Source organism: Xyrauchen texanus, chromosome 23, assembly GCF_025860055.1.
Source record: "Xyrauchen texanus isolate HMW12.3.18 chromosome 23, RBS_HiC_50CHRs, whole genome shotgun sequence".
Taxonomy (NCBI): Eukaryota; Metazoa; Chordata; class Actinopteri; order Cypriniformes; family Catostomidae; genus Xyrauchen; species Xyrauchen texanus.
The window spans coordinates 10,766,093-10,778,938 of NC_068298.1; the positions used below are offsets into that span (position 1 = coordinate 10,766,093).

A 12,846-nucleotide genomic window follows, 5' to 3' on the forward strand; every position below is an offset into this window, starting at 1 on the left:
ACACAGTAAAAATATGAGCAATTAATCTGCAAAGCTCTACATTTTAAGGATTGTTTATTCATTTGTATTACATATATTTATATATGTACATGTTCTGGCCGAATATGTTTTCACTGATATTTTAAAATAAACATTTACACAGTTATGTGAGTAATTAACATGCAATTGTAAGCATTGTCATCAGTGTCCTGCTGTGTGACACTTTCTTCATCTAACTATTTAATAATCTTGTATAGCTATAAGTACATATATAGTATTATTATACTTGTTGTTTCCACAACCTCATATTAACTAAGACAAGAGTTTATTTGCACTTCTAGAAAAAAGTTGAAAGTTGATTAAGATATTTAAAAACTTTGAAGAAATGCTGTACATTTTAACCTACCATCTGTATATTGGAAAAAAGGTTTTCAGACATGTTATTTGTCTGATCTATAAAGTATTTTTAGTGCTTTGTCTAAAAAAAAATCCACTCATCATTTAAATCACTCCATCAAACTCATCAAATCATGTTTAAAAAACATGAACATTTTGTATTTTTTTTTGGTGGGCCGCTGTGGGCCAGAAAGTCCAGGGCCACTTTTTAGTCCCCAGTCTGCCCCTGGCAGCTCCTATCTGCTTGAATGGGGGAACACCAAAATCTAAAAAATGGTTGGTAAAGATTACGATCACAGAACACATTTCAAATCAGCAATTAAATGAGATAATACTCTAATTATAAATTGTGCTTCTTTACCTAATTTACACTAAAACACGCAATTTTTCCGGCTTGTATAGCTAATGTGCATATGCATTAGTGAGTTGATGGACAAGTGATTGGCTCTTTTACCTGTAAGGCAGAACTTAATTTCTACATCCGTTGACCGTTGGGCGCTAGAGCTTCTGGGTTGGGCATTCCAATGTCTCAAATGCATTTAAATAGAAGTGGCCCGTCTCTGCTAAATAGTCTCTATACATATCCTCACATTACCAACATAAGGAACACACATAAGGATCCCTTATTGCACACTTAAATATCCTGTGTTTGTCAATGCAAACATGTAGACCTTTATTGCTACAATTGTGGAAGTTTGGTATTAATGTGCTACAATAATTATAGTTAGTATGGTATTTTGGCAGAAAATTTGATTTCAATGGTTATTTCCTCAAATTTTCTGCCAAAATACCATACTAACTATAATTATTGTAGTACATTAATACCAAACTTCCACAATTGTAGCAATAAAGGTAGTGTACCTAATATAATCCCTCGTAATTATTTCTGTGAGGGAACTAGTATTTAAAAATTGTCGACTTGTCAACATTTTAAACCCTTAATAAACACAGTTCACCTTTAAATTTAAACCCACAAATCACTGACGATGACAAAACTGTGCATTTTATGAATTAGTTACTTGTACGCAGTAGTCAACATGACAGGTTGGTACAGTGCTCGAATTGATTCCAGTCTTATGGGGGGTCCCCACCCCTTGAGGTTTGGGGGGCAATGATGTTCTTTTATTAGTTGATGCCTAGCCAATGAAATGGGGTGTTATTGTACGTGTTGACATCACGCAACTGTGTTTTGTTAAGGCAAAGCAGAGCTAGTCATTGCGATGGGATCTAACAATCAGAGAGTACGTTTTTTTTTTAATTATTAGTTAAATAGTATTAAAAAAAGTTTTATAAAACTCCCACATTTATCAATACGTTATCCTTCACTGATATATTAATGTATATTATCCACTTTGTGCCGACTATGTTTGATTTGTATGGTTTTACTATTAGCTATGTAGCAGATATTAACATTCATCATTAATTATTTGTATTTTTTGTAAAGTATATTAATTTAATGCTAATTTCACTATATTGAAGGATATCCTAAAATAATCTGTGTTGAAAAATATTAAATTTTTACATTGTTATTCATGTTTGTATTCATTTTAAAATTAGTTAATTCAGTGTGGGACTTTTATTTTGAAACAATTATGTCGTTTGCCGCCATCACACACAAACACACACTGGACCGAAGAACATATTTGTTCGCAACATAATTATTACTTTTTACCCTTATTTATCTTACCTAACACTTATATTGTGTAAAAAGCTTATATTGTGGGGATATAGGAGAGAGAGAGAGAGAGAGAAAGAGAGAGAGAGAGAGAATTAGTGCATTTGTGCATGTGTTTGTGAGTTTGTGTTTGAGGGATCAAATGAGATATTTCACTTCTGGGATTTTGGTTGCAACTCAAAATCGGCAAGATGCCTGTCGCCATATTCCCGTTATAAACCGTAATAACTTTTTTTTTTAGTGCGATGCTTTGCACTATAGCTATGTCTGTCTGATTAGGGCGAAATACAATGAAGCATTAAAAGTTCTTTCGGATAATAGAAATTGTTGTATTGATAATGCCGCAGGGGTGCAGATCTATTTGCTGGTCGTGACTTGAGTCTCAGTGTGTGTGCGCATGTATGTTAGTGTGTGTGTATGTGTGTTAGCGTGTGTGTGCGTACGTGTGTTAGCGTGTATGTGTGCATATGTATGTTAGCGTGTGTGTGTGTGGGGGTAATGCCTCCTACACACTATATATAAGATATGAAATACGAAAACAATGCATGATGTGCATGTTTTTAATCACCTAAGACATCATATGTTTTATTGGATAAAATATGAAAAAGTACCTCCTACTGAAAAATCTACCTATTTGCTTACCTGACTGTCTAAAAGAATTGGCAGTTTCTCTCCAACACTTCTCTTTCTCCACCCTTTTGTGGTACAGTTCAGATGAAACACAAAATATGCACTGGTGCTCCTTACAATGTTCCTCTAATTTTTCCTCTATTTCTTCGGTCCAATGAGTCTTTCTTGATACCGCAGCCATGCTAGATGTTCTGTTGAAGGTACATCAGGACTCCTCCCACTGAAGCGTCCCGTGCCCCATTTCTTGCTCTCTCATTGGCTATAGGTCAATACTGCAGTTGTATTCAGTCAAAACGTATTTCATATTGCACAATTTGGAATCGCAGTCAGGTCCAGATATTTAACATTTTAGATATCTCGCTGACATTGGTGACGCGTCTGCGCTTCTCTCAAATCGTGTCTTTGATAGTTCATACATTGTGTTCGTCGCTGACAGGAGCGAGCTCTGATTTGCCTACAGGTATTTGTCTGCGATCTTCACAAAACTGTCGGCGAGCAAAAATTGGGCTTAAAATTGTGTAGGATATTTTTGACATTGTTTGACGTTCTGATCCGATGTACTTAACCAATATCTGTTTTAACTGGATATTTTGTTGTGGTAGCCTGTAGGGCTCGTTGAAATAACTGAAATAATTTGGCGAAGTGATATATGGAACCGTTTTGCAGTTAAGATCTGGAACGTTTCCTTGAAAGCAATTGTAAGTAAGTAAGTAAGTAAAATTTATTTGTATAGCACTTTTCTCAGATGAAGATCACAAAGTGCTTCACAACAAAAGAAAGCATAAGCAGCTCTCATAAGTACATCTCAATCACAAAACAAAATAAAATAAAATATAAGTAAAATAAGCAACACTCAAACACATACACAATAGACCGGCGTCAACCGTCCTCCAAACTAATCAAAAGCCTCTTTAAAAAGCAAAGTTTTTAGCTGACTTTTAAATTTTTCCACACAATCCAAACAGCGTATTGAAGGAGGCAAAGCGTTCCACAAACTGGGTGCAACAACTTGGAATGAACGGTCCCCCCTAGTTTTAAAATGTGCAAAGGGGGCAACTAATAGTCTCTGACCTGTTGATCTCAGACTACGTGAGGATGTACGCAGCTGTATCAGGTCAGAGATGTATGAGGGTGCCTGTCCTTGTAGGGCTCTAAAAGTTAGGACCAGAATTTTAAAGTGCATTCTGAATAGCACTGGTAACCAATGGAGTGAAGCTAAAACTGGAGTAATATGTGCCCTTTTACTCGTGTGGGTTAAAAGCCTAGCAGCAGAATTTTGGACAGTCTGGAGACGACCAAGATCCTTCTTATTAAGGCAGATAAAAAGACTGTTACAATAGTCCAAGCGAGACGAGATAAAAGCATGAATGATCATCTCTAGCTCGGCTTTTGACACTAAGGCTCTTATCTTCGAAATGTTCCTTAACTGAAAGAAACAGTTTTTAATAAGATGTTTTGAATGTTTCTCCAGAGACATGGCCATATCAAAAACAACTCCCAAACTCCTGAGACTGGGCTGAACAGACGAACCTAAGTCACAAATGTGTTTCTTTATCTCAAGGTGAATGCATACCTTGACGCTAGGGGTCATACAACTAAAAATCAAGTCAGGAATCTTGGTGTGTCTCTACAGTCAGACCTTAGTTTCAGTAGTCATGTCAAAGCAATAACTAAATCAGCATACTATCATCTGAAAAATATTGCAAGAATTAGATGTTTTGTTTCCAGTCAAGACCTAGAGAAACTTGTGCATGCTTTCATCACCAGCAGGGTGGATTATTGTAATGGACTCCTCACTGGCCTTCCCAAAAAGACCATAAGACAATTGCAGCTCATACAGAACGCTGCTGCCAGGATTCTGAGCAGAACCAGAAAATATGAACATATCACACCAGTCCTCAGGTCTTTACACTGGCTCCCAGTTACATTTAGGATTGATTTTAAAGTATTATTACTGGTATATAAATCACTCAATGGGCTAGGACCTCAATATATTGCAGATATGCTCACTGAATATAAACCCAACAGATCACTCAGATCATTAGGATCACATCAGCTAGAAATACCAAGGGTTCACTCTAAGCAAGGAGAGTCTGCTTTTAGCTATTATGCCAGCCGCAGCTGGAACCAGCTTCCAGAAGAGATCAGATGTGCTCCTACAGTAGTCACATTCAAATCCAGACTCAAAACACATCTGTTTAGCTGTGCATTTACTGAATGAGCACTGTGCCACTGTGTGTCCGACTGTTTGTACTGTATTTTATTTTATTTTATTCTAAACTGTTTCAATTATTCTTATTTTTAATTTTTTAATCTTATTTTAATCTCTTCTATGTAAAGCACTTTGAATTACCATTGTGTATGAAATGTGCTATATAAATAAACTTGCCTTGCCTTGCCTTGAGGGATGCTCTGCTCAGGGGCAATGATTAAAGTTTCAGTCTTAGCTGAATTCAACATTAAAAAGTTGTCATTTAGCCACTGCTTAATCCTACTCAGACAGTTCATTAAAGATGATAATTTAAATAACTCAGTGGGCTTAAAGGAGCAATATATCTGAATGTCATCTGCATACAGGTGATAAGAGACATCTTGAAACTGGCTTATAATCTGTCCTAAAGGAAGCATATATAGAAGGAAAAGAATCGGTCCCAGGACAGAACCCTGCGGAACACCACTCAATAAACCTGCAGTGTCTGACATGTTCTGATTTATATAAACACTAAAACTTCTACCAGTAAGGTAAGATGAAAACCATTTCAGAGCTGATCCAGATATCCCTAATAGTGCCTGTAGTCTATTAAGCATAATATTGTGGTCAATGGTGTCAAAGGCAGATGTAAGATCCAGCAAAACTAACACTGTATGCTTCCCAGAATCAGCAGACATCAAAATATCAGCTTGAAACTTTCACCAGTGCAGTTTCCGTAGAATGTTTTTTACGAAAACCTGACTGATATTTATCAAAAATATCATTATTCTCTAAGAAGGTAGTAAGCTGCTCTGCTACCACTTTCTCTAAAATCTTAGCCATAAAAGGAAGTTTAGATATCGGCCTGTAATTCGAGGGTTGCAATAGGTCCAAACTGGGCTTTTTAAGAACAGGTTCAACAATAGCATGTTTAAAAAAGTCAGGAACCACCCCAGTTAAAAGTGAAGTATTGATCATTTCTACAACGCAGGGGCCAATACTATCAAAAACCTGCTTAAACAGCATAGTTGGAAGAACATCACTCTGGCCATAAGATGGCTTCAGTTTATCTAATAGAGTAGAGACATCGAATAATGACACACCTTAGAACGTCCGTGAACCAATCAGAATCAAGCATTCAACAGACCCCTGTTATAAAGATATTACACCATGGGAGACTCTTGAGAAGTGTTTGTACACAGTAAAAACTGCCAGTAAATGATAGAAGTGCAGGTAATGCGCACTGATGAGTACCCGCCCCACTTGAAGCACTGCTTAAAAAAAAATTGCAATACCTCAGAAAATGCAATTTAAGACTTTTCAATACTTTAAATGGCCTTAATTTTCACCAATTGATTTAATAAATTTGTATCATTTTGAATGCCCCCTTCAATTAGAGAATTGGTTTGGTACCGTTAGCGTAGCGCTCCACTGTTTCGAATGCAGCTCACTGTAAATACTAATAGTCTCAAATGATAAAAAACGTTTACTCAACTTAATCTTAAGTTTTTACTATTCTTACTAGTTTTAATTAAGTTACTGTTACTCTCTAAATCCTAAAGGTGTCATTAATAAAAACATTTAAGTAGTCCTAATTAAACATTACTTGAAATGTCACATTTTGGAAAAATATCTCAAATACATAAGTTCTTTAAACTTTGGCTTTGAGTACTACTAACTCAAAATTGCAATACCCATAAACCCTTGCTCTTGAATAAATGATGTTTATTTGGTCAATACAAGGACACTTATGTAGTAAAATAATATTTTTTTTATTAAAAAATTTATTTATCTTTAATTCTATGACTATTGTTTTTGTTTTGTTGTAGCTGGTGGATAATTGAGATATCTGTGACGTCACCATGAGGGTGATTAGTGTTACCTCTGGTGAACTTGGAGCCTGTTAAGTTTAAGCCATTTCTTTTATAATTTGTCACTTACACATGTGCAGATTTATGTACTGAGTAGAGTCCAGTGTGCCATATGGCTAACCTAGTGTCTCGTCATAATTTCTCTTATACGGTATAAGACATGTTATAACCCAATTTAAACAATTAAATCAAAACAATGATACTCTAACTCATCATAGATGAGTTAAGCTTACTTGTAACTAGTAAATGTTAGTTAAAAATTAAATTCTGTTTACTTGAGCCAAATAAGTATGCTTACTTAGAAAAAGCATGCAAACTGATTGCCTTGAAAAATGTAAGTAAGGTCAACTAATTCGAATTTACAGTGAACCGTCTTTAACCGTCAAGCGAGCGCGAGAGACGTCGTACGCTTGCCTATGATTATAATGACAGCGCTCTCTCTCTCTCTCTCTCTCGCTCGCTCGCTCGCTCTCTCGTCTGCTCACTTTAAAGCAGTTATAAGCCCAGCCGACCCACAGACACCAGCAGCACAGCTCCCAGCCCGGAATAACGTCCACTCTCAGAGACCTACAGGACTGTATCAAGCGTATTTTTAACAGTATCCCCAGGACGATGTTCCTCGTGCAGTATACAGGTACGCTTGTTTCAGTTTAACTTTATTTTATAGATTAGACTAGAGACACGAGATGTGGTCAGTCCCGTTTAGATGGTACTACGGGAGCCGCCCGGAATGGACGTTCAAAATGAATGAAAACTCCGCTAAGAATAAGGGTTAAATACTGAGAGATTAAGGGTTTTCCTCAGGAATCCAGCGTTTGTGGCTCAGAAACTAGTGAGCTGCCTACTAAGGCAGCAATAGCTCGTGCAGCATTTTTGAGACTCGTAGGCGCGAGCTTACTCGGAATGCCCCAAAACGCTGTTTAGGAAGACAGCTCACTAGGGTTTGAGACATAGACATCGTTGGACAGACGGCAGTCATTAGAGCGCACACGTTGACAGCTCTGGTGATTAAAGCAACTACAGATATTCACCCGTTGTAATGCCATTATAATAGAATTGTAATTAACTATGTTTGGTCTTCAAGTGCTTCTTTGTGTTTCCTTTTCCTACAACATCTCGACACATGAACAATACGTTTAATTCAAGAAGCCCTTACGTTGAGCAGTGGAAACACAATCCACATGTCCACTGTGGTGAATTGCATTTGATAAAATGCTTTTCTGTAAGCTTGTTTGCTAACCAATGCCATTAAATACCCTATTTGGAAGGAATTCTTCCACGTTGGAGCTCAAAATAGAAAAGGCACGTTGATAGTTAAGATCGCTGATTGTTCAGGCGGATCAAACACAAATGTATCTTGATATTTAATGGATATAGAAAGAAGAGAAGAACAAATAATCAAATTAATATTTTTTTCTTCTTATTGCTCTGTGACAGCCATGAACTTTCTTGAGCATTACTTTCTTGATGGGTTGGGAGTGGCAAATTAAATTGCACATAATGGCTAGTCTCTGGGCTTTTGTGAGAGCAAAAGAACTCAAATGAAAAGGGGGAGGGGAGCACTGATTGAGTGTAAAATGCATTTGTGACTGAGGTTACTTATGTAAAATGAAGCAAGGAATGTTTTTGTTGTTGTTGTATTTCTTTGGATAAAAGAAGAGTGGAGTGAGAGAAGTGGATTGTGTGGTTGGCAGATGTCTGTGATTTGATGATTCAGTGGCTGTCCTGTCCCTTTCTAAAATACCCAGAGGATTTAACCCTGAGAATAATACTGATTTATCCACAGATATTTGCTTCTGAAAATGAGGGAGTAGACTTTAAATCAAAATAAAGGACAGAATAAATCTAGGTCTGATATGTGATTAAAAGCTGTAAAAATATAAAGTTGGCTAGTTGATGTTTAGAATGTTTTTAGCCATCTGAACAGCCTCTGTTGTATTGTGTCATTTGAATTGAAGGATGCTCCATGAATTGTGTCTAAATCAGTATTGCAATATTAGCATTTTTTTTTTACATGATCAGCATCTTTCTGAATCAGCTGATAATGGAAGCAGAGGGCTTATCCATATTTTTACTACTACTGTACTTTATAATGTTTCAGTATCAGACTTTAGTAGTACAAACATGTACAATTCGCAGTGGGAGCTTTACTGTTTATTATTATTATTAGTATTAGTTATTTATTTACAAAGACTACAGAATTATAATAGTTAATAAATATAATATCGGCCATAACACAAATTATTATCAGCATCATCAAACATTTCTATATTGGTATGTCCCCTTGACAATTTTTGTGTATTTGACTCACTGAGTTGTTTCTGTAATACTAGAAAGACAATAGAAAGATCAGACAATATTTAAAGTAAAACACAACATTATATTTAGTAATTTAGCACTTTATACAGTATACCATATATACCACAAAAGTAGAGCATTATGTTTTTGAACAGCTACAAAGTAAAGGCCTCGATTTACTTCCTACGAATTCGAAGAACAAATGGGTGTGATGTCATTTAGATCATAATCTGGCCAAAAAGAAGGTGTTTTTGCAGTCATTTCGGTGGTTCGTAACAGCTCGCTGGGGTGAACATTTAGGAAAAATTCGGCTGCTTACCTTGTTACTGCCATTGGTCCACATCATAGGTAGGTGTGACCTGAAGCACCACCTACCTTGAGGCCGATTTTTAATTTTGTTTACATTGTTCAGTGAGTCAAAATCAGTCAACATGAACACATCGATATGCAGAGTTATTAGCTAGTGTAGGGCTGGGCGATATGGCCAAAATTGTTATCACGATAATCTTTTTCATATTGTTCGATATCGATATTTATCACGATATACATTTACACATTGCACTTTCTTTTTTTTATTTCAAAGTTGACAGAAGAAAAGAAGAAAAAATCAATTCTAAACAGTCAAAATAGTCTCTACAAAACTGCACAGGGGGTCCAGAGACAGCCAAAGCAGTGGGGTCTGCAGGATCTTTTAACAATTTTACCGTCTTTTACCGTTTATCAATTGAAAATGAATGTTAAAAGATCATCTGTTTGTTCTGAAGCATAGAGACACCAGTCCAGTATTTGTTGGAATATTTTTACATTAAAATTAAAATTGTATTTATATTTTTTTAGATTCAGATACCCAAGTATTGGGGCATAGAAGCCCTTGTGACTGTGGAATGATGCTGAATGTGGGTTCAGGGGTGTCCCAAGAGAAAATGTAGAAAACGTTTTACTATTTATGTGTTTAAGTACTGACAACATTTCTCCCAAATTCCAAATTAAAATATGGTCATTTAGAGCAGGGGTTTTCAAACTTTGTGTGTGTGGGGACCACTATTTCTAATCAAGAATTTTTGCGGACCACCTCATAATACACATAATAAAATATGTCTACACACAGTCCTACCTGAATTAATCCGCACCTCTAAATAGGCTTACTAGCACTAAAACTATAACTGGTCATCACATCAGTACAACAGGCTTGTTAAAAGAACGTTTACTGCACACACATTTTTTTTTTTTTTACAAAATACACATTTAATGAAAACACAGTAGGCCTACTCCAGGTTAAAAATAAAAATTAAAGTTGTCAAAAGGAAAAGCCATTGGAGTCTATTTGCTAGCCCGATATGAACGTAGGCTAATATCCCCCTTTCTCCCCCTCCACATCTTTCCCTTCCTCTTTTTATCATCTGTCTGTCTAATATAGGCCTATATTAAAAACAAACAAACAAACAAACAAACAACTAAATAAATGCTCACCAGCGCGGTCTCATGAAACTGCGTATCTATACCACGAATTTAATTTATCATGCCATTTATATGCTAAAAATAGTTTTTGCGTGCATATGATACGCACTTTATGGCGTGTAATACGCACGCACTCCAAACCCCTAATCCTACCCAAGGGGTTTACAGTGCGTAGCATATGCACGCAAAAAATATTTGTAGCGTATAAATGGTACGTGAAATTAAATTTGTGGTATAGATACGCACTTTAATGAGATCGTGTTGGCTCACCTAATGAGATGGATGATGTTGCTTTGCAGACGTTAATTTCTGGATGTCAGGTTCCAGTGATGACAGCCTCAATCTGAGATCTGGTTCAATATTAAGTCTGTTCCGATATTTTGACTTAAACATGACCAGGGATGAAAATCCTGATTCACAGAGGTAAGTTGTTGGAAAAGGCACAAGCCACTTCAGGGCGAGTGCCTCATAGCAACAAACGCAAACGGGCAACGGCTCGTCTTCGGGCCCGGTGTAGCTGAAACCTAATGCTAAGTAGCTTTCGTCGTATTTTCTCTTCACCCTCCTTTTCTTAGTTTTTTTATTTGGAATCTGGCTCGTAGATGCCTCCGACTCACTGTGAATCTCTTTATTGGTTGCCTCTTTTCTCTTCAGAGAACCTGTTTCTATCCACCGATCCATATTGTGGTTCTAATGGCACTGAACTTGAACGTCACGGCCGAGCGCCACTAGCTCATTTTAGTATAAGCACAATAACTTGACAATTTAATAAAAATTTTATATCAATATAGGCCTACATTTTCTTTTTAGTTTTTATTTATTTATGGGAATTTCCTGGTAAAATGAAGGTAAAAAAATATTCTTTTATATTTTATTTTGCCTTTCCGCGGACCACAGTTTGGGAATCACTGATTTAGAGCATTTATTTGCAGAAAATGACAACTGGTCAAAATATAAAAAAAGTTGCAGTGTTTTCAGACCTCGAATAATGCAAAGAAAACAAGTTCGTATTCATTTTTAAAAAACACAATACTAATGTTTTAACTTAGAAAGAGTTCAGAAATCAATATTTGGTGGTATAACCCTGATTTTCAATCACAGCTTTCACGCGTCTTGTCATGCTCTCTACCAGTCGTTCACATTGCTGTTGGGTGACTTTGTGTCACTCCTGGCGCAATAATTCAAGCAGCTCAGCTTTGTTTGATGGCTTTTGGTCATCCATCTTCCTCTTGATCACATTCCAGAGGTTTTCAATGGGGTTCAGGTCTGGAGATTGGGCTGGCCATGAGAGGGTTTTGATCTAGTGGTCCTTCATCCACACCTTGATTGACCTGGCTGTGTGGCATGGAGCATTGTCCTGCTGGAAAAACCAATAATTAAAACCAAAAAATTAAAAACCTATAAATAGTAAATCCAGAGAAACTGATCATTTTGCAGTGGTCTTTTTTTTGTGCTGTATATTAATTTAAATCGTCATCGAGTGGTTAAAACAGCTTCTTTTACTGACCTCATGTTAATTCTACTCAGAATGAGGCATAAAGTAATTAATAACACATTTTTAAGGTTTTACATGTAGCATCCTCATATTTAAATGTAATTCTAAATGCCTCCCATAACAGAGTGGCGGTTGTCCGAATTATTGGAAACAGTTTACCATTATTCGGCTATTTAGAACTTGTTTTTTTACTTCTGAAAGAAGAATGAAGAAGAACGTCTACGGAAATATATCGAGGCCTTAAGATGCATACTGGTGAGCATATAGTTGAACATTAAACCTGTTAATTTATTAGTAAATTAGGAAAAGAACATGGTTAAAGGAATATTCCTGGTTCATTACAAGTTAAGCTCAATCGACAGTATTGCATAATGTTGATTACCACAAAAATTTATTTCGGCCTTTCCCTCCTTTTCTTTAAAAAAAAGCTAAAATCTGGGTTACACTGAGGCTTATACAATAGAAGTGAATGGGGCCAATCCGTAAATGTTAAAATAATCACGGTTTCAAAAGTATAGCCACCAGATATAAATGATATACATGCTAATATGATTTTATTGTGATAAAATAGCTAAATAACCTTTTCTGTTTCTTCGCTGCCATGATGACGTGATGCTGTAAACTCTAAAACGGCCATAAAAACCTTTACAGAGTTTACAGGTTTAAATAATACACACGTTTTAAACAAAAAGAATAATGTATTGTAAGTGATTTTATAAAATTATAAACTTCACATTTGTTATGTGAAATTATAAGATATAAAATTGTAAACTTCACACTGCCTTTAACTCTTTCAAAAATGTGCCCCATTCACTTCCATTGTAAGTTCCACGATGTGACCTGATTTATTTTT

The 12,846-nt window shown here is 36.2% G+C and overlaps 1 protein-coding gene across 3 annotated transcripts in view; it reads left to right on the forward strand.

The window, feature by feature from the left end:
* Positions 1 to 12,846, forward strand: part of LOC127663308 (ecto-NOX disulfide-thiol exchanger 2-like) — a 239,206-nt gene that overhangs the window by 66,978 nt on the left and 159,382 nt on the right. Inside the window, exon 1 of one of the 3 annotated variants that reach the window (XM_052154830.1) lies at positions 7,255 to 7,376. The exons of the other annotated variants lie outside the window; for them this stretch is intronic. Within the exon in view, the coding sequence (XP_052010790.1) occupies positions 7,355 to 7,376 (22 nt within the window). The 5' untranslated portion in view covers positions 7,255 to 7,354. Of the gene's footprint in view, positions 1 to 7,254; positions 7,377 to 12,846 lie in introns of those variants that run through there. 3 annotated transcript variants of the gene reach the window in all.